The sequence below is a fragment of the Hippopotamus amphibius genome, chromosome 10 (genome assembly GCF_030028045.1).
Source record: "Hippopotamus amphibius kiboko isolate mHipAmp2 chromosome 10, mHipAmp2.hap2, whole genome shotgun sequence".
NCBI classification, from domain to species: Eukaryota; Metazoa; Chordata; class Mammalia; order Artiodactyla; family Hippopotamidae; genus Hippopotamus; species Hippopotamus amphibius.
This window is the reverse complement of record NC_080195.1, coordinates 61,845,290-61,868,232: the sequence shown is the minus strand read 5'-3', so window position 1 is coordinate 61,868,232 and position 22,943 is coordinate 61,845,290. Positions and strand designations below refer to the sequence as shown.

At 36.3% G+C, this 22,943-nt stretch overlaps 1 protein-coding gene across 1 annotated transcript in view; it reads right to left on the bottom strand.

Annotated features, from left to right (window-relative positions):
- The window catches only part of MORC1 (MORC family CW-type zinc finger 1), a 342,077-nt gene that overhangs the window by 121,667 nt on the left and 197,467 nt on the right, over positions 1–22,943 (bottom strand). Inside the window, 1 exon segment of the mRNA XM_057697690.1 lies at positions 10,317–10,442. Coding sequence (XP_057553673.1) covers positions 10,317–10,442 — 126 coding nt within the window.

The window sequence follows — 22,943 nt, the reverse complement described above, 5'->3', positions numbered from 1 at the left end:
TATTATTTAGTTTGAGAAAACTCAAAACTCTGTATACTTCATTCTATAACTTTTGCCTCATACCCACGTAGACTCGGGAGCTTACCTTTCTCTGATACCTTCAATGTTTAGAAAGGCAATGTTTAGAAAGGCAGTGAAAGGTACATGGAGAATTCCAGAACATCTCTTGAAGCCAAAACATTTTAAGACATATAAAAAGAGGCATTTGTTCAGGCAGAGGAGGGAGTCTAAATCTCTGTGCTCAATGAGTCAGTGCCAGGAACAGGCAAAATACCACTCATGGGCCAATTAGGCCAGCAGCTTGTTTCTGTTACAGCCTAAGACCTAAGAATGATTTTTCCACTTTAAAGATTTTTTTTTTTAAAAAAAGAAGCTAAAATATGCAAAAATATAGAATGTGTCCAGATATTTACTTTCAGGCCCTTTATATAAAAGGTTGGCCAATCTCTGGAATCTAGGCTAATGGCAATGGCTTTTGAATAATAAATGATCTAGAATTGCTTTTCTATGCTCTGACTTTTAAACAATGTAAGCAGCAACGCAAATTCTTCACAATACAAACAGGTCACGCACAATTTACATGGTTGTTAGCTGGAGTCTGTTTGCTTAAGACTCTTCCATTATCTCAACAGAAACTGTACAGATATACTCAAGACAGAACACCATCATGATTCATCATGGACCACCTGGAGCTCTTCTCTCTGAGTTAGAGGTCTTGTGCCCCTTACTAGTGCCAATTACAAAAGACTGGGCAAATTACTTCATTTTCTGTGATTCCATTTCATTATCTGTAAATGAAGATAGAAACAATGGTCTCTGTCTCACAGGGTTGTTATGAGAATTAAAGGTATGAATACAGCTAAAGAACTTAGAACAATGCTGGGTCATAGTAAGTACTTAATATGTGTTTTACCTAATAAACACCTTTTAAGATGTGCTTATTAGGTATGTAATTTACAGGAAATATGTATTTTAGAAGGAAAATACATTGGGAATGAGGAAATAAAATGAGTAGCTGAATGATTTCTTTTTCTTTTGAAAATCTAAAAAATCTGAAGAAGTTTGCCCAATTACCCACATTAAAAAGGCTTAATGCTAAAAAACAAAAAACGCTCTAAATGGCATCCTATATTCACCTACTTCAATGACTTAATAAACAATTCAAGTTAAAATAACTAACTGCGCATCTTTACCTCTGACTTCAATGTTAATTTTCAGAAACTTATGCAATTAGCACAGGAAAAGAACGCCCATAAAAATCTAAGGTAAAGCAATTCTCCGTTTTTTCCTTGATTTTCTTTTACAATAAGCATTATTCATTTAAATCATAACACAGGTGTATTTCAAATCAGTCTTTATTACATTCAGAGAACAGGAAAACCTAAGTTTTAAAGTAGGAAATCATGGGTCACTATGTACTGGAATTATCATTTGTTTTTTTAAAAATCACATATTAATCACATAATCAATCTGGTTTGAATCATTTAAATCAAATCTTTTTAAAAGAAAAATCAACGTGAAATCAAGAAGACACTGAACAATGAGGTAATCCTCATTAAAGACAATATTAACGATGATATGCATTAAACTGCTCAAGCATTTTTATAGACTACATGTTTACAACCAAGAAAGTACAGGTGGCATAAAGGCGCCAACTCTGCATCAGTGCTACATTTTAAACAACAAAGGCCAAAAAAATGTGCTCTCTCTGTGGTTTGCGTCATTGAGACAATCTGATCCCAGATGACCTGTACATCTCAGATGATATTTTAAATTTTATACAGAGTGAAGTGAGTCAGAAAGAGAAAAACAAATACCATATATTAACACATACATGAAGACTATAGAAAAATGGTACAAATCAACCAGTTTGCAAGGCAGAAATAGAGACAAAGATGTAGAGAACAAACATATGGACACCAAGTGGGGAAAGCGGGGAGGGTGGGGGGGGAATGAATTGGGAGATTGGGATACCAAATTGTACGCTCTAAATATATGCAGTTTATTGTATGTTAATTGTATCTCAATAAAAGTTCTAAAAAAAATATTTTATAATTGCTCACAACAATTAAAGAAAGCTAAGAAATATATGTAACTTTGTAAATTCAGTGTAATAAATCTGTTCCTTCTTGTAAAAGAAAGAATTTTTGGTGAAATCTCCATCCACAATCAGAAGCCCCCATCAGCCTCACACATTATCTTTTCCTACTACTTGACTCTTGAAGGTAAAAATGCCTCAGAGCCAGAGTAATGCCTCCACTGGAGGACAAGGAAGAGAATCCACCCAGCTGTCTGTTCTCAGTCCTTGCAACATTCCTTGCAAGGGGAGGGTGTCCCCTCTAGAACTGGCTTCCAGTTTCTCAGTGGTTAGAACTGTTTCAAACCCATCTCCCAAACTCTGTGTTTACTTGACCTCTGCCTACCACCAGAGGCTGCGGTCTCTGTCTCCATCTTATTTCTGCCTCATTCTGCTCCATTTTAGGTCTCCACTCTTTACACATTTCACCTTCTACCTCCCTACTCTCTTCCATCAACGAAACTGTATTCAAATGTTTTGCTTATGTCCACTTTCTACGTAAACCAATTTACTGAATATTTTCTTCCAAAAGAGCTTAAAAACACAACGTCAATGAAAAGTACCGAGGGAAATGAAAATAAAACAACATAAAAGTTTTGCTTCTTAGAATGGCAACAATAAAATAAGAAAATACTGTTAATCACAAGTATGGATTTAGAACCACACAAAAGCACACTCTTATACAACTGTCGGTGTAAAAATAAATTGGTCTCTACTTCTTGGAGGATAAATTAACAGCACCCCTCAAAATTAATGGTGTACCTATCTTTTGACCCAGAATTTACTTCTGTAATCTGTTCTACAGAAATAATCACATATGAGCATAAATATACCTATGTCCAATGCTGCCGAGCAGGTCCAGTTTAGCACTATAACAATAAAAACCCTAAAACCCTAAATATACATCAATAGCTAATCCATAGAGTACTAGACAGTATATCTAACAACGCCAAAGAAAGATCTCCAAGAGATCATTTGTAAGTGAAAAAAAGTTGCATATAACTTTATGTTTAAAACAAAAACTGTGTGTGTGTGTGTGGGGGGGGGGGTCTGTGTGAGTGTAAACGTGTAGAAGACGATCTGGAAAGGTACTTATTAAGCTCCAGAGAGCGGTTCTTCTTTGGAGAGGTTATGGATTGCTACAGCACAGAGTGAATAACAAGTGGTAAAAAGTGGGCTTTCAGTTATTTGATCTTCTTCAATATCTAACTCTGTATTGTTTGAGTTTTTATTAATTTTACTATTTTAGGAACAAAAGGGAACTACACCCCCTAGAGAGAAATAAACCCCTAAAGAGAAATAAAAATATAAAAAATACTGAGTAATTTTTAAGACTTCATGTGGCAAAAGTATAGAATATAGCATAATACAGCATTTTAAGTGACAAGTTTAATTAGAATCACCTGCAAAAATTTAAACTTTCATTGGTTTTTTATTTTTTTTAATTAATTAATTTATTTTATTGGCTGTGTTGCGTCTTTTTTGTTGTGCGCAGGCTTTCTTTTTAGTTGCGGTGAGTGGGAGCTACTCTTCATTGTGGTGTGCGGGCTCCTCATTGCCGTGGCTTCTCTTGTTCCAGAGCACGGGCTCTAGGCTCGTGGGCTTCAGTAGTTGCAGCACATGGGCTCAATAGTTGTGGTTCAAGGGCTCTAGAGCACAGGCTCAATAGCTGTGGCGCACAGGCTTAGTTGCTCCGCGGCATATAGGATCTTCCTGGAGCAGGGATCGAACCCATGTACCCTGCATTGGCAGGCGGATCCTCAACCACTGCGCCACCTAGGAAGCCCCCATTGGTTTTTAATACTCGCACTTACAAAATTTGTTCAAAACACGTTGGCTAATATAAAATATTTTTTTTAATTTTAAGTTGAAAAAACAGACTACAAGTAAAGAAAACTAAAGTTCTAAACTTTCAGTTATGCAGAAACAATTAGCCCACAGTTATGAATCACAACTACAGTGTAGAATTCACAATCATAATTATTTTCTTTTTTAAATTATGAGAGTTTGCCTGATTAGTCATACTATAAAATAGTTATAGCCTTTAATTATTCATCAAAACATAACAAGGAATGATCAAGAATTTTCTGGCTAGTATAATGCTGACAGCGAGACCTGGGTGTCAGATAGACCTCTCAAATTTAGCATGTCCAGAATGAGTGGAAACAATCCCGTCACCATTCCTCCTAACCTGCACAACCTGCACTTTCCCTGCCATTCCCAAGTTTTTGCTTAGGGAAAAAACTTAGAAGGCTTTCATGACTCCTCATTTTCTCTTCACCTCACATCCAATCCATCAGCAGGTCTCGTTGGCTCTATGCTTACAACATATCTGTCATCTGAACACATCTCATTACTTCCACCACTACCACCCCAGCCCAAGCCACTATAATTTCTCACCCATTATAATACACTAACAGTATCCTACCTAATTTCCTTTCCTCCATTCTTGCCCCATAAAATCAATTCTCTACTGAGCAGCCACAGTAATCTTCTAAAATAAATAACATCACTCCTCTCAAAGTCTTTACATTCTCGATACAACCATCTTTTCTTGCCATGTTGCTCAAGATCCTATGGGACCTGCTGCCATCTACCTGGCCTCTTCCCAATCACTGTGCTGCAGCTATACTAGCCTTTCCCCCTTGCCTTTACCTGGCTTCTATTCCTGGAAACATCTTCCCATAAAATTCTTATATGACTCACTCTGGTACCCACCCTCCAAGATGTCCTTGGAGTGGTGGTTAACTCCTGGGTAGTTCTTAACTCCTGGTGTTCAAGCCTTTGTGTAGTTCCCTCCCACACTGAATCTAGACTGTGTGACCTAAATAACATGGAAGAAGTGATGGTAGATGACTCTTGAGTCTAGGTTCTAAGAGACTGCAGTTTCTACTCTGTTCTCTTAAATTGCACACTCTGGTGGAAACCAGTCCCTGTACCATGACAAATACTCAGGTAGCCCTGTGTAGTGGCCTTGATAAAGAGTAACCAAACTGTCAGCATGTGAGTCAGCTATGTGAGTCAGTCAGACCTTGCAGGTCTTCAATAAAAGGGAACATAACTGAAGTATGTTCTCTACCTCCCATCAAGCCATAGCAATGCGTTAGCAACTTCATGGGAGATCCCAAAACAAAACCACTCTACAAAGCCACTCTCAAATTACTGACCCACAAACACAGAGATAATAGATAGTTACTTTATTATTACCTAAATCTTAATCTGGGGGTGATTTATTATGCAGGGATATATAATACATCTACTTTCTCAGTTTATGCAGCTCTCTGCTCAAAAGTTATTTATCGAAAAGTAACTTCCTTGATTTCCTATCTAAAATAGTCATTCAATACCCCTCACGCCATAAATCTCTATTTCTTGCTCTACTTTGATTTTATTCCTGACACTCAAAATTATCCACAAGGGCTCCCCTGGATGCACAGTGGTTAAGAATCCGCCTGCCAATGCAAGGGACATGGGTTTGATCCCTGGGCTGGGAAGATCCCACATGTCACGGAGCAACTAAGCCCATGCACCAAAACTACTGAGCCGGCACTCTAGAGCCCACGAGTCACAACTACTGAGCCCACCAGCCACAACTACTGAAGCCTGCATGCCTAGAGCCCATGCTCTGCAACAAGAGAAGTCACAGCAATGAGAAACCTGCGCACTGCAATGAAGAGTAGCCCCCGCTCGCCACAACTAGGGGAGGCTCATGTGCAGCAATGAAGACTCAATGCAGCCAAAAATAAAATAAATAAATCATAAAATAAACCTTTTAAAAAAATTATTCGCAATTTTTTTTTTTTTACTTACTGTCTTATTCCCTACTAGAATGTAAACTTCACAAGGGCAAGAATTTGTTGTTGTTGCTTGTGCTGAATCCCAAATGCCTACAAGACTGCCTCACACTGTAGACAACCCATTTCTTATTATTCACGTGTACAATAACAACCACTGTTTGTTCACAAATATGTGGGAACTCCGCTGAGCATTATGTTTAAAATAAAACATATTTTTATTTTAATCCTCACAACTACCCTGAGGGGCCAAGGAATCCCCAATACACAGTGGAGAAGTATCAGGCTTTAAGTAATTGTTGAAGGTCCACAACTAGCAAATGACAAAATCAAAACTCAGATCCAGGTGCAGCTGATTCAAATTTTGCTTTCAACTGTTTTACTACATTGAAAGATTAAATGATTGAAGATAATACAAACTCATGAAGGAATACGTAAGATGCACAGTTGACAAAAGAGACACTTTTAAAACATTATTAGTCTTTCTAGGTGGGTGGGATGTGAGAGGCTGGGGAAATTCCTAAAAAGTGAAGACTGTCCCAGAAGTATAGTGTTGCAGAGTATTCAACAGCAGACCATAAAGTCAGTGTCCCTGAATAACTCTGAAAGGATCATGCCACTGCTATGAAAGCAGGGGACTTCAATTCCACACCACCTGGGGTCCTTGCAGTGTTACAAGTCCATGGGAAAGCAGAGTTAATGAAGGATGGAGATCTTCAAACAGATACTTGGGCTCTGTCTCCCATAAAGAGCTTTCAAAAGTGACCACTCTGTGTCCTTCCTTAGTCCTAACGTGCAGAGATTTAACGCCTGCATAAATCTGAGAGTTATTTCTCTACTAAACCTAAAGAATTCAAAACCAAAGAAAATCAGTAATGTCTGTTGCCAAAGATCAAGTAATATAGCCACATATTAGCCTGTCTTATTATACAGATAACCAATATTTAAGACCCCAAGACCTCTAAAATCCTTAAGTTGAAAAAGACCTTAGAAATCACCTAGCTGAAATTCTTCCCCAAATAATAATTCTTTCTGCAGTCTAGGCTCTTTCAGGGACAAATCTGTCCTCGTCTTGGATGGGAGTGCCTTCCACTGCTTCATTAATCTCATGCCACACTCACAACTCTGAGTTGCTATACCTCGTGTCATGTATGTCTGGAGAAACTAAATTTGCCATCCTAGACACACTGAAATTAGTATTCTGGACAGCAGACCTGCAAACTGAACCAGGGACTGGTGTTCAACCAAAAGAAGCTGTGCAAGCGATCAAATCCTTCTGGTGTGTCTTGTCCCCAAACTCTGTCCAATAACAAAGTTTTGAACTTGATGGTGGAAAACTCATCCTTAGAGAAGCAAGTACTAAGTACACACAGCAAAGTCAGCTCAGTAGAGCCCAGCTATAACCTGAACAACACTGGGCTGTTGCTCCAGTTCTCTAGAGCATCCCAGCCATGGAAACACTGAGACAAAGGTAACAGCAAGGGTGCTGTACGGTGGCCTGCTCCTTGAATTCTCTGAAAATCCTTATATTAAACACCAATGGTAAAAAGGTAATCTGTGTGTCTCTGCCTTGCAAAAACAGCGTAACACTCTCATGCTGAGCTAGCTCTGTCTTCCACTTCTATCCAGCCATCCAAATTCTGCCCCCTAGAGTACCAACCATCATATGGCAGCCTTTCACGTTTTCACTCAGGCCCTAAATCTTTTCTCATTCACAGCAGGATGCTCAGTTTCATCAACGACTGCCCCCACCCCACACACACACACAGTTAATTTACTGTTAGCTAGGAAGTCCCCTTCCCTCCTAAAGCATCCTCATCTGAATATCGCCCTCCCGACACAGTATAAAGAGGACATGGCTTATTGGTACAATTACCATCTTGTTCTGCTCGTTAAGTAAGTTCCATAAACATTTTCAGCAACCCTGTCACACCATCAGTTTATATTAAGCTTATGGTCAATGAAAAGATCTATTTTTTTCATGTAAATCACTGTCCAGTCTAGTATATTAACATGATAGATTTTTAAAATCTAAATTCAGAACTGAACATTATTTATACTACATTTACCTTTCGTACTTCAACTCGCTCACATCTTGTTCATATTATGCCTGATATAAGATACTCCTCCTAGGTGAGGGTCAATTATGAATTCAAACATGTCTGTTTTTTATCCAGGCTATTGATAAAAATACTGAACATAATATGATTAAGGGAGGAAACCAATGACATGACACCAAAAATTCCCTCCTAGCTCCCTTCTGAACTTGTTAGAGACACTGGGGTAAAGAAGATACAGCAACTGTAAGTTAATCCACACAATTAAAATCCAATCTTCTTTTTTCTGTTTGCTATCAAAATATAGAGAACTGACTGTGAAGTATAGGTATGTATTCAGGGTTCATTTCTAGAAGTTTATTGGAGCCTAGGTGGTCAAGTGGACAGAGTATTCGATCATTTTTAATGTATTTTAAATGCTTCTACTCTGGTCAAACAGGGTCATTCCCAGCTTTTAATTTATTCTGATACAGCCATTAGAGCTGGAGTGCCTTTTGGGGAAGAAATAAAGTAAGGGTCACCCCACGAGGGGTGAGATAACATAGAGAGAACTCCACATATTTCTTACATAAAACTTTTGCCACCAGAGAACCTGTGAGGAAAACAATATGCAAGTAAATAAGGCAAATGGAGAGAAAGTTAAGCCTAAGGGATAAAGCCATGAAAAATTAAATCTGTCCACACTGTAGGTCCCAAAACATCAGATTTAACAGTTTATCAGAGCCCCAAACAACATTTGGCAAAGGTTCAAGTCTCCTTAAGTATCTTTTAAGCAATAAATATTTATATTATATCTACTTCTTGGTAAGATATACCTAAGAATATCACACTGAAAGGTGCATTAAAAAATATCCTAGGATGAGAAACAGCCATCACTTGATATAATTTAGGTAGACGAAATTCAATTTAATAAAATTCCCTCAGAAAATAGAGACAAATCCACATTTCCCATTGGCTTAACCTATTTTTTATCCAAACTAACTAAGGGAGGAATAATTTAATTTGAAAAGATCAGCTATATTGATTGATCCAAGAGACCCTTGGTACTTCCCAAAAGAATGAGACTGGTGAAAAGGAAGTATCACTTTACTATGAATTAGGGAACAAATAGATTTATAGAGTAAGTCTCAGGCTTGGTATACTTCATTTTTCAAAATACGACCTGCAGTATGATCAGAAATCAAAAGTAAAGCTTTTGAGGACTCCATCGGTGTGTGGTCAGGGCATTAAATTCAGAGATCCACAATTTCTAATATTAATATCAATATGAGTGATTGCAAGGCCCCAGGACAGCAACTACTTACTCATGAAAATAAGACAACATAACGAATGTGGGTCTATTATAAAGAATTAGTGTGGTATAGGGGAAGGAGTATAGAATTTGAATTGGTAAAGAATTCAGTGCCAGATTTGAGTTCTTATCTAATTCTGACATTTATTTCTAAATGATGATAAAACATAACCCACAGGGTCACTGCAAAAATTAAATAAAATAATGCACATCAAAAGGCATATGTATATAGACAATGTACAAGCATTACATGTTCCTCCCAGCAGAGAGTAAACGCCTGAAAACTAGAACTAATCTTATTTTTCTAGCACAACCTCAGAAGGTTTTGTTTAGAAAAGAAATGAATGATCACCCACAAACCACACACCAAAAAAAAAAAAAGACTGTTTTCATTGCATGCATAGTTGTGCATGATAAGTTATAGAATATGCAAATGTAAGCTTAAAAAAAGCTTATGCTTTTGGAGCAGGCGACCGTGAGGGCTCCTTGATGAAGGTTCTAGATAACTCAGGCATAGAGTCTAGAGACTGGAGGGAGGCAGGCTTTTTTGGAAAGGCATTCTGGTCATCCTGATATGAGATTCAGGTTAGAAGTCCTCCTTTAGACTTTCTTCGGTCTTTTTTGTAATAAAGCTTCTTGTGATAAAAAAAAAAAAAAAAAGCTTATGCTAAAATATAAAAGGTAAATAAAATATAAATGAACCAGATGTACATTTATACATATATTCATTCTATATATAAAATATGCATACACATATATGTATATGATTTAATAGCTGAAATATATTTATATAAAAAGAAAATATAAGTGAGCTGATTTTTGTCATAGAACCTATCACAATCAAAGCACCTAGGATTCACTGAAGTAAATAACATATTCCTACTTGGGGGGACCATCTAACTTTGAGTGTTCACTGTACTACATTGCTATTGTGGTAAAATATTTGTTTCGTATGATTACTCTTCAGCAAACCTTCTAGAATGCAGTTTGAATTTTATTTGGAATCGTAAAAATGTTACCAGCAAATCACTTTAACAGTTGGGGTGGGAGGTATTTTACAAATGAAAGCTCTATGAAGACGAATGAAAGTGAGTTACCTGGGTCTGTAGAGGCAATAACATAGGTATTTTGTTTTGACTCTTTTGGCCTGAATGAATATTCTCATCCAAGGATCAAAATACAGAACAGATGTATAGGCTTTGAATGACCGTCTCTCTGGAAAACTAGAAAAGAAAATATCAAAGGTCATACTGTAGAGGAAGTAATAACAATATTATTTGAGAAGAAAAAATAAAACACCAAGTCATAATGGTTACTACTAGCAGCTTCAGGAACTTCTTTTCTAAACCTAAAAACACAACAAACACCAGCAAATCTTGCAGCACTCACACACCCCTAAATACAAGGGCTTACCTGAATAACCTACATTTTGATTAGAACTAAACTTTTGTTGGCAACTAGCGGATTCAAAGTAATTTACATCAGCAATAGAAAAGATACTTTTCATTAAAGCTATCAGCCCAGAAGGACAAATCACATCAAAAAACAAAACAATCCCCCTGCTTAAACATAGCAAAAAGAATCTAGGCCCACATGAATGCAACACATTTCCCATGAAGTTATTGCAGGTAGAGAAATACAGTAAAATGTCTCCTTTGCTTTGTAAATTATGAACAAGAAACATAAAACTTCATTCTGTAAGTGCAATCAAATAAGTATTAAAATAAGTATTAATGGCCAACTGAGGGGAGGAGTCTGACAACATGGTGAGAAAGAAAAGAGAAAAATAAAGGCTGCAAAGGCAATAAAATGGGAGTAGAAACGACACAAATAGCCTATGAAGAAAACTACCCTTGTAAAACTGCACACTGTTGAGAAGACGCTGTGTTGCTATATACCAACAACTTCAGGGACCTTCTATGCTAAAGTCTATTTATGAACTGGAAATCCTCTCCAATTAGACAAGAAATAAGATCAAAAAGAGGCCCAGCCATGCTGAAGAAGTAGCACTTTTCATCTACTGGATCCCAGAAAAGCCTACTGTGAAGGGCTACAAGGCACAAGTGGAAAGCAGGGAGCAGCAAACCTACCATTTTTACAGTCCTACCTTAGATCAGACAGAGACAAGTTGATGGAAAGGAAATACAAAGCCTGTGGCAAGGGGGGCAGGGGTGGTGCTCGATGGGGTCACACTATTGGCAGTTACTCAGTAAGAAAGAACAGAAATCCTAGGAATTTACAAAAATGAAGACAAAGCCCATAGGCAGTCCAAGGATTTCGTGGTTGGTTGTAAGTTCCTTCAGGCAGGATCTGAAGCTCACTGTGAAGTGAGCAATTTCTATTAACTGTTTAAAAAGAAATCCTTTGAAAGTAAGCCTTCAGCGGAATCGCCCAATATAAATTATATAAAAGTATCTAGTTCGTGGCTATTACTCCATAAATACAAGTGCAGCTTTAATGTGACAAGAAAGGCTGTCTGCATTCAGGTGTAGCACTACAACAATGTGGTCCATTATTAGTATACCAGAAGCTGCACAATCAAGTAAGTCCTCAACTGCTAAGAGAAAAAAAAAAAAGTCACCTTGGGACACTATAAAAATTCTGAGGACTTTTGCCATTATTCAAATCCTTTCTGGATCTTCTGGTTTGAAATTGCCCTTATAGCTAGAAGCTCCTTCTTTTGACTCTCCTCAAAGCTAACACTTCTCTGTCATTTGAAGGTAAAAGCCAAAGTAATTCAGAGCCACGTTTGAGAATTTGAGAAATATGGTGAGAGATCAAACTGGGTTAGACAAGTTTTGGTGAAAAAAAAATTATACAAATACAAAATAAGGACACGAATACGTCTACCTCATAATAGGTCATTTTTTTTTTACTCATTCAATAAATATTTATAGGTAAATATTCATAGCATGTGTGCTGGGGATCCTCAACACCTCCCCTATGTAAGGAAGATGCGCTAGAAAGTCTCATGGGACTCAGCATACACCTGTGCTCACGGCTAACATTTATCACGGTGATGCAGCAAGGACACACAATGGCTCCAATGGAAAAGACAGATGGTGTCTGGAGAAATCTTTGTGTGTCGTTCTTACGTTCTCTTCTTCTCATGAAGGGTCACAGAGAGAATACTCTTCCCCCGGCTATGAAAAGGTAGCATCATGTGTGTGATGCTTCTGCCTAGGGAAGCCCCTTAGAGACTAGGCACTCAAGGCTTTTTGTCTTTGTTTGTTTGTTTTTTGTTTTTTGTTATTTTTACTGGAGCTGGTCATATAAACACCCTCTGCCTAGCATGTACCAAAATTTCAGAGTCTCAGAAAAAAAAGTAGGTTATTAGCATAAATCATGTTATTTGCACAGTCTGGACACAGTGAGCCACCCTCCTCTGTTAGGGAAAGATTTATATCCGTGAGGGAAACTGTTTACCAGCCAAGTTCCCAGAAGCCAGCCAAAGGTCAACCTTGCAAGCAACCCTTCTAACATTAACCCTTTTCTACACACGCACACCTAATTCTGAAAATTCCCATTTACTTGTGACAAAGAGAATGGCAATGCTTCTTGTGTTATCATGATGTCAGTGATAGAAAGACAAAGAAGGCTAAATATGAAATCTGTATATGAAATATGCCACCCAATGTTACTTTCAAATGTCTTTATATATGATGCATAAGGAGGTCCTTCATGAATGAGACCCCACTTAACTCTCCAGAATTGTCTCCTGCCAGCTTCAGTCTAGCCATTTAGGACCACTTCATATGGGGTCATGCTTTCTTACCCCAAGCCTTGGTACATTCAATTCTTTGACCATTTTCGGTTAGCTCCTCTTCACACTTTAGGAGATCTCACTTCCTCTCAAAGCCATGTCTCAGTCCCCAAGACCGGGTGAATCGCTCTCCTCCGTGGTGCTCCCCTCCTTCTTCTGTGCTTTCCCTTCACAGCACGTGCCACTTAGTGGTGTCACTGACTGTTTACTAACTTGTATCTCCATCAGGTTGCACCCTTCATGAGGCTAGCATCTTCATCAATAATATTTGTTGAATAAGCGATAATTATTCAGGATTTCCTTGGCTTAATTTAGAATGAACAACAGAGGACTCCCCATATAAGACTTTTTAATGACTGATCATATTCAATGATGTTACCAGTCTTTACAAATAAAGCCACTCACTGGGGAAACTGAGATACAAATGTACTCAGTCATCATGGTATCTTCAGAAGATCTAAGAAAAAAAAATACTCTCCACCATCCAGGAACTGCTTCATATATCTTTTCCAAGAGGAGTTCTCCTGTTTCCTCTTAAATGTCTTTTCCAACTTAAAGTTTTCCAGAAGTATCCATATCTCTCTCTCTTTGTATCATCTTTCTCTCTCACTTTCTATTTAACTGGCTACAATAAACTGAGAAAGGAAGAGAGAGCGCAAACTCCCTAATACACACACACACCACCACATGACAGCTTGAGAACGGAGAATTTTAAGGCAGAAACTGTCTTTATAGTCTGTGGAATATGACAGGAGGGGATGGGGTAGTCTATGTGCTTGTCTCCTGCTCAGCAATGGGTATTCCCAAAAAGTCTCAAATTTAGCTTCCAGCTGTGGCCGTGGCCTCTTTTTTCTCCCAGCCTGTCCATCTTGTCCTGCTGCTATTGGAAGCATTACTCCACATGTGGCGTGCCCCGGGTGGACTGGTGTGTTGGGACCACCAAACTGTGTTAAGGGTAAGAGAGGAGCCAGAAAGAGGGGTCTCAGGAACAAGGTCAAATCTCCTTTATCTACTGATTCATATTCTCTGTGGCTGGAGTCTGAGAAGGTGAATTTTTTTAAGCTATCCGGGAGATTGTTTAACTCTAACAGTTTTGAGAACCACTGTCTGGTAGGCCTACTGGACAGGGTAGTAGGTAAGGCAGTTTTCCTGAAAGAGGGGAGTAGAACAATCTCTTGAAGGTGTCTGGACGTACATCACCCTCCACAGTTATCCACACTGGGTACACAGACAACAGACTCCCATCCAGGCCAACTATTGAACTACCTTCCATATTTGAGAAAACAACTCTAAAATCCAGGCACTAAACTAAATTAGGTCCCTTTTGGAATATCTCAGAAGTGCCACGTTTCTATTCATGAAAATGCTGTATATTAGCACCGAACCTGTTTTCCAAATTTATTGCTAACGTCCCTACAAAATCTCTGAAGATTTCTTGAAGTTGAAATTAACAAGGCCTACATTAACTTGAATGTAAAGAAATGCATAAAGATTTTTAACTAGTTTAAGGTCTGAACTATAAAGGGGCTAACCTAATTTAATCTTAGGGTAGATTATACCTAACAGAAATGTCAACTCAAAGAGGTAATTTAAAAGAAAAGTTACAAGCTATGCAAAATAATGAAAGTGCTTTTGCCATAGCCACAGTATGGCAAGCAGCACATTGTAACAATGTGAACCTGTAACTTCTGATGTGTTCCCAGCCAGCTCAGTTAAGACATAAACTAGAGACATTATGAAATGTTGCCCATTGACTGCCAATTTAGAAACACACTGGCAATGTGGCACCTAATTTTAAAACACTACTTAGCACATGACTTCAATTCCATTACTCTGTATTGTATCATTACCTTCAGAGCTGTTTTTTTTTGGATGGGTTCCTCCAGTTGCCTGAGATCCAGGGACATGAAAGGCCCTTTTGCTGACAGCCAATTCCATGACATGGCTTTTTTACTAGAGTCTGTGTTCTCTTCCACTTTCTTATAAAGTTGAACATGTTAAGAAGATAATAAGTAATTGAAAGCAACATGGGCGCAAGGCAATCATATACATAACAGACCAAGTGATATGGTCATATGGTCCTGTCCACCCATAAGGGGAGTTGGGAAAAATGATATGAGTGATCAGGGCTTCACAGTTTGGAAGTCAAAAATGATGTCAAAGGTAACAGAAGCACTTTATAAAATTTCCTAAAACTCCTTCTCTCATCCTAATAAAGGTCCCCAATGATCTTCAGGTATGGAGGACAGTAGAACCCACTACCGAAAGTGCCAGCACCTTCCGATGAAAGTATTTACAATATCCTTAGAAAATTACCTAAATAATGACATTCAATTTGGTTTACCTTTTCAATTCATTTGTTGCTTGCTATGCACCAGACACTGAGTTAGTTTACAGAGCATTATAGTAAGCGCTAGAAAGAAGTGCTGGAAGAGAAGAATGAAGGGAATTAAAATGCACTGAGAAACTTCCATGTGCCGGTACTGCGACTCTTCTATTTCTACAGTATTCGTATTAAGTAGATAATGCTACGGCCTCATTCTATAGATGAGAACACTTAAGTTCAGAGACTGTAGATAACTTAGCATTAGAATGAAGGCTCTCTCAACAGAATTCAAGCCATTTGGGGGCAGAGATATTTGTTTTGTTCCCTGACACATCCCCAGCTCCTAAAGCAAGGCCTGACACTCACACTCATTAAATATGTACTGAATGAGTGAATGTAAGATGAATCTATCTATAGTCAGTTACTCAGTAGAAGAACCAGAATTTGAGACCAGTTATACGCGACTACAAAGTCCACTCTTTTTATAACGTGGCCCCTGCCTCCTAGGTTGACGGTTTTAAGAACAGCACTGCCATGTGACGTGGAATGGTGGGAGTTAGATGGTGGACTCAGGCAGCCCCCCATCCACAGCCCCTACCTGCCTATAAGCCTGAGTTTCTGGTTCCTTCAACTTAATCCACAGAACAGGATTCAAGGATATGGTGCCTACATTTTCTAATTCTGTATGGACTTCACACAGAATACATTATAAGGCATTAGAGTGCAAACACCACGCAGTCAGTCAATTAACCCTAATGTCTCTGCTGACAGACCATGACATCATGTAAAGAAATATTTTTTAAAAAACCGAAGACATAGATAGAATCAAGTTGGTAGACTAAGAACACATTTTAGTTTCCTGCTGAAATCCAAGGAAGAATAGTAAGGAGGCTTGGGTGCCTAGAGACGAATGAGAGAAGGGAAAAGAAGATCAGAGAAATAATAGGTGGCTAATATGCAGGATGCTGCAGAATATTGTAAAGACCTTGGCTTTTTCTCTGGGTGAAACGGGAAGCCACTGGAGAATTCTGTACAGAGTGTAAATGACTGCTCCGGCTGCCAGAGAGGAGCAACCGTAGGATAGCTCTTACAGGGCCAAGGGTGGAAGCAGGAAGATCAGTGGGAGGACTTCTGCAATAACCCAGGTAAGATATGATGGTGGGCTGGACCACAGCAGCAGAGGAGATGGTAAGTGGTTGGATCTGGATCTGTTTGAAGGCACAGCCCACATAACATTAATAAGTTACAAGAGTCCTCCAACTGTTGAGCATGAAGAATTAGAGTATGATAAGACCCATAGATAGACACATTTTGGGAATTATTAAGGGTTGAGAGAAAATCCTAAAAGCTATCCATGGGGAAAATGAGTATTCTACAAAATTTTAATAATCACATCTGCATCAGACTTCTCATTAACAGCATGGATTCAAGAAGTCAAATGAGTAATAAGTTCTAAGAAAAACAATTTTTAAACCACTATTCTTTTACACATTTAAACAAGTACTGAGGTAGAAGGGGGAAATAACAGCATTTTAAGGATACAAAGCTTCCATAAATTCACCTCCAATAGACTTTGAAGTAATTATTTGAGAATATAATCAAGTAAATTAACCAATAAATAAATGAAGATGATATGGGGTGGAAGATTATGTGGTAAGCAAAAGAAAATTTTTTAATCTTATAATTTAGTCTAAATATTTATGCAGGGTGTGATGAAATATTGTAAAAATTTGTAAATAAATTTAATATAAAATAGTCAAAAAAGAAGGAACTGGTAAGGAAGGGAAGTAAAGAGCATACTAAGACGTTGACTTATTTGTAAGATGATATAGATACTGATTAACTGTAAATTTTAATAAGAAAATGATATATAAGTTTATATATGTTTAAGATGTAAAGATAATCCACAGAAAGAACAGATGAAACAAACAATTTTCAAACTTGGAATGAAAAAAAATGAATCTTCCTCTTTGAAAAAAAAAAATCACATGTCAACCAATCTCACAAAGGGGGAGAAAGGAAAAATAGAGCAGAATAAAATAAAACAAATAAAAACCAAGTGTAAAGAAATAACAACCAAGGAAAAGCAATTATGAAACATAAAATAAGAAGGCAACGTAATTCCAACCGTAACATGTCATTATAAACGTGAATTACACAAATTTCCTATTAAAAGATAAAAGCACTCAGACTGAGTAAAAAATCTAGTTTTATGCCATTTATATGAGGCAGACTGAAACCAAAATAGCACTGTTGTAAGTAAAGCAGTAGTAAAACATATAGTAAAAAAAAAAGTTAACTAAAACAAAAAGAACATAGGTTAATATTAGACAAAAGTAGAAGCAAAGTTATTGGAAAGCATTAGCTGTAACATAAAGGAATATTTTAAATTAATAAAAGGTTCACTTAAACAAAATGACATATGTGCCACAAATCTAATGACTTAGAAATATATACAGCAAATACTACAGAAATACAAGAAACATGGACATATTTATAGCCACTTAAGAGATTCCAAAATACTTTTCTCAGAAATTGAGGTATCAAGGGGAAAAAAGATATGGAAGATTTGAATAATTTAATTTGAAAGTTTGATATATCAGAATCTCTCCTTATTGGAGTGTCACTTTTTTTTCCAATATTTAAAATGTTAGGCCACAAGAAAATCTCAGCAGATTTCAAAGAGCAGATATAATACGGGCTACATTCTCTGATCACCATGTAATAAAATTAGAACAACAAGAAAAAGTATATTTGATATGCCCCCAAAATAACCCTTGTAGATTTTTTAAATACTTTTAAAAAATTTTTTGAGCTAAAGAGGAAATAAAATGGAATTTATATACTATGTAAAAATAAGCAACAATGATGATTCTACATTTCGAAATCTGTACAATATAGCCATATGCACAGGGTAAGTAAGAGCCTTAATTGTTTAGATTAGAAAATGAGATTGAAAGTGAAAAGATAAATTACACACCTCAAGGAAATAGAAAGAAATGAAATAAATCCAAAGAGTATGTAAAAAAAAATTAAAGAATATAAAATTAACATAAACCTAATGGATTTAATAAAAAGAATCCAAAATTGTTTTATTTTTAAAGACAGTTGAAACAGTTAAAACTCTCTGGTCAAGAAGAAAAGAGATGACATAAATGCATGATAAAAGAAGTAAAAGTGGACATAATTATAAGATTGGAGGAAAAGAGAAATTTTATTAGAATATTTTGTGTAAAACACCATATCAACAAATTTGAAAATCTAAATAAAATGAATATTTTAATAAGAAATTATAAATGATAAATCTGGCCCAGGAATTTTAAAATTTGAATAGATTAACAGTTATAACACAATTGAAAAGTAATGAAAGTAAAAAGGAAGTAACAGGACCACAGATGATTTTTCAGGGAACCTCTACCAAACCTACAGGTAAACAAAAGATTCATTTTATATAAACTCTTCCAAATCAACAAAAGAGGTAAAAACTTCCCAACTCATTCTACTATAGTCTATACACCAATACTAAATAAGGCAAGAATAATAAATGCATAATTATAGCCAATCTCATATGTAAACATAAAGGCAAAAGAATATTAAATAAAATACTAGCAAAATTAACACAGTGAATAATACATCCTAAACTAGTTGGGTTTATTTGAGCAATGCAAGGATGGTTCAACGTCATAAGCTCTAATATAATAATACACTGTTTTAACAGATTAAAGGAGAAAAACAAAATTAAATCACCTCAACGGATATCAGAAAGCAAAGACTAAAATTTAATATCCATTTCCTAATGTGAAAAATAAATAAAAGGTACTCAATAAATTAGGAATAACTGACTTCCTCAGTTTGACAAAAGGCATTGATTCAAAGGAATAATAACTAGAACAAGTATCACACCTAATGGTCAAACATAAAAGAACTCCATTAAAATAAAAACAGGACAAAAAAGCTTGTCTGCTATTACCACTTCTGTTTAACTAGCTAAGTAGCTAAATGAAGAAAAAAAGAAATAAGAAGTATATGTAACAGAAATGAAGACAAAACCATCACTATTTGCAAGTAAAAACTATATAGAAAATTTAATTGAAAATATTAGAATAAAATAGCTCAGTAAGTGATGAGATATAAAATCAACAGGCAAAAAGTCAATGGCTTTCTCATCTGTACACTAACAAATAAATAATTCAAAAAAGCAATGGAGGAAAAAAAGTCTCATTTGAATGCCAAGGAGAATCAGAAAATACCTATGAACAAACCTAACAAGAAATATATAAGATCTATGTGAAGAAATAATAATAGCTAACAATTAGTGGGTATGAACTATGTGCGAAGAAGTGTTTTAAGCACTTTTTATATCATATATCACTTAACCCTCACAACAACTCTGTGACATCATACTATTATTATTACCATTTTCAAATGAGTAAATTGAGGCTCTGTGAGGTTAACTACCTTCCCCATAATAACGCAGCAGGTAGAACTATAAATTGAACTCAGACAGTCTAAGTACCAAAGCTCTGTTCTTAATTAGTATGATATACTATGCTGTCACAAAACTCCACTCAACTATATAAAAGAAGACAGGAATAAGATCCAAAACATAAATATGCTAGTTCTCTCTCAATTAATCTATAAATTCAATGCACTACTAATCAAAATCCCAAGAATTTTCTTATAATAAAACTTAAAAAGTTTATTTTAAAAAATTTATATAGAAAAGAACATCCACAAGCAGAGGCAATTAAAAAAAACAGTTTAGAGGTACTAAATTACAAAGCACATTATAAAGGCTATAGCAATTAAGAAATTCTAATTGGGCAGGAATAAAAAATTATATCAGTGAAAAGGAATAGATTGTTTGAAACAGGTCCATGTATGGTGGAAATCTAGTTTATATTAACAATGCATTTCAAATAAGTAGAAAAGGCTGGACTATTTTAAAAATGCTATATCCACGAGGAAAACATGAAACTAATCTTTCCTTTCCGATGCACGCACACTTCAAAAACAAATTCCAGACGGATTAAAAGGCTACACAGAAATAAACTATAAATATTAAAAGACATTATAAGAAAACATATTTGGCTAAAGAAGGACTTTCTGAGTGTAGAATGCAAAATTAAGAAGCCAGAAAGGAAAATATTGACAGATTTGACCTCAAAAAATAAAAAATTTCTATAAGACAAAGGACAATATTAACAATGGTAAAAGTCAAGTAGGGAGAGAGGAAAGGAGGTGTGTGTGTTTATAAGAAGCAAAAGGAAGCAACCTTGTGCTGATGCACTGGTGGATTTGCATCTAAGTTGGTGGATTGTATCAGTGTCAATATTCTGGCTATGACATTACACTACAGTTCTGCAAAATGCCACCACTGGGAAAGCTGGGTAAAGGGTACATGGCCTCTCTCTGTATTATTTCTGATAACTGCATGTGAGTCTACAATTATCTCAGTAAACATTTCAATTAAAAAAAGGCCAAACATCAGACTGGAGAAAACATTCTCCTCATATTTAACACCTAAAGTATTAATAGATAGACTAAATAAAAGATTCCTAAAAATCAGTAAGAAAAACTACATAATGGAAATATAAGCAAAATACAAGCAAAGTATGGAAGCGAAGTGTCCAAAAAACATGAAAATATACCCAATTTTGTCAATAATTACAAGAAAACTAATTAGAGTACAGAGAAATATGTAATCTACCAGCTAAATTTTTTTAAAACAAAAATTTATTTGTCTCACAGTTCTAGAGGCTAGAAGTCTGAGATAAAGATGTCAGCTGTGTTCTGTGTGGGCTGTGGAGAAAAATCTGTTCCATGAGTTTTACGTAGGTTCTGATTGTTTGCTACCTGGCAAAAATTTTAAAGATTCTTTATATCAAATCTTGGTGAGAATCAGGGCACGGAGAAAATTCAGACCACTGATTGGGTGCATAGAAAATGTAAACGTTTCGCACAGTACTTTAGCACTATTTATATTTAAAATTACCACCACTTAATCTAGCGATATTTTTTCTGAAATACTTGTGTGTGTGCCCCAAAATAGAAGTGTAAAGATCAGCATTGTTAAAAGAGTGAAAAAGTGAAGTCCCATCAACAGGAAAGCACTGATGTATAATGTCACATTATATATTATAATGTATAACTGAATATTATGCAAAATTGTTATACACCAACATATAGGAATTGATTATTATACAGCCATTTCAAAAATTAGGCATGCCATTTTTAAAAGTCATCTTTTAAAATGAAATATAGCATTATCTACTAAACAGAGCCAGGGTTCCTTGGAGAAATGGCTTATTGCAGTGCTACAGCAGGGGAAGAGGCCTATAATATGAGCCTGGAACATCTTGTGGTTCCAGCAAGTACAAAACATTCAAAAATGATGGTGATGTGAAAAGAATCTAAGACTCAGCTTGAACAAGCTCCTACTAGCCAGAGCCAAATCCAGGACAACTTTAGCCACAAGATTCATACTGACAGTGATGGATTATAACCCTTAGAATAAAAAGAATAAAAAAGAATCCATGGAACCATACGACATATAAAGAGAGGAAGAGCTAGAGGTTATAAAGCAAATGTAAATTATCAACATTTGTGGAATCGGAGTGAAAAGTATATTGGAATTCTTTGTGTTTATCTTTCCAACCCCTTTGAAAAGTCTAAATTATTTCAAGATAAAAGGCTAAGAAGAAAAAAAGGTCTGAGTTAAATCTAATATAAACTGACAATTATTGGGAAAAATCCTAGATGATATATTTTAAAACTCAAGTTGCAGCATAATTTCTACAGAAGAAGAGAGATTACGGGAACTGGGATGGAGAATGAGGAAGCACTATTACACTGATCTGTGTGTTTATGCAGGTTTGAATCGTTTTCAATAAATTAATATTTGTGTACCACTTGAAGCCCCTCCCTTCACACACACTCCACCCTCTGCCCCAAAGATTAATGCCCCTGGAACAGGTGACGGAACACGAGGTAAACAAGGAAGAGTGAGATATAGGAGACAGTAAAGAAAACTAATAGGTGGAATCCAGGATTCAGTGGCATCTCAAGTGAAATTTCAAGATCTCAGTTATGAAGTTACAATTCCATACTAGTATCCACATAAAAAAGTTATGTCTTATGAATGAAATTTAAAACATCTGAATTACAGAATTGTAATTCTACACCTGCCATCTACATAAACTCTCTGGGTAAGAAGCCTAAAACCCTGTAGATTTTGCAGATGCCAATTTATACTAACCACATTAATGATGGACAGTAACCCATTTTAAAACCCTCCACCAGCCTGTCATCTTCCATTTGCTTAGTCCTACTGCACTCCATCAATACAGGACCTTTGAAAATGACTCTAAATTTCAATAATTTGTGTAACTGTTACTAACAGCCACCAGTGAGGAGAAAATGGATTAACTTGATTCTGTTTTGCACAAATGGACTACTTCAAAGGGAAAAAAAATACAGCTTGGTGAGGGGAAAAGTTACAAAGGTTTGTGGTGTGGGACTTGGTTCAGAGTTCAAAAAATTACTACAACATAAATAAACAAAAATTGTCTAAGTGGGCCCAAAGAAACATCTTGTTTTCTGTTACTAGTTCACTTTTTATTTGGTTTAATATTC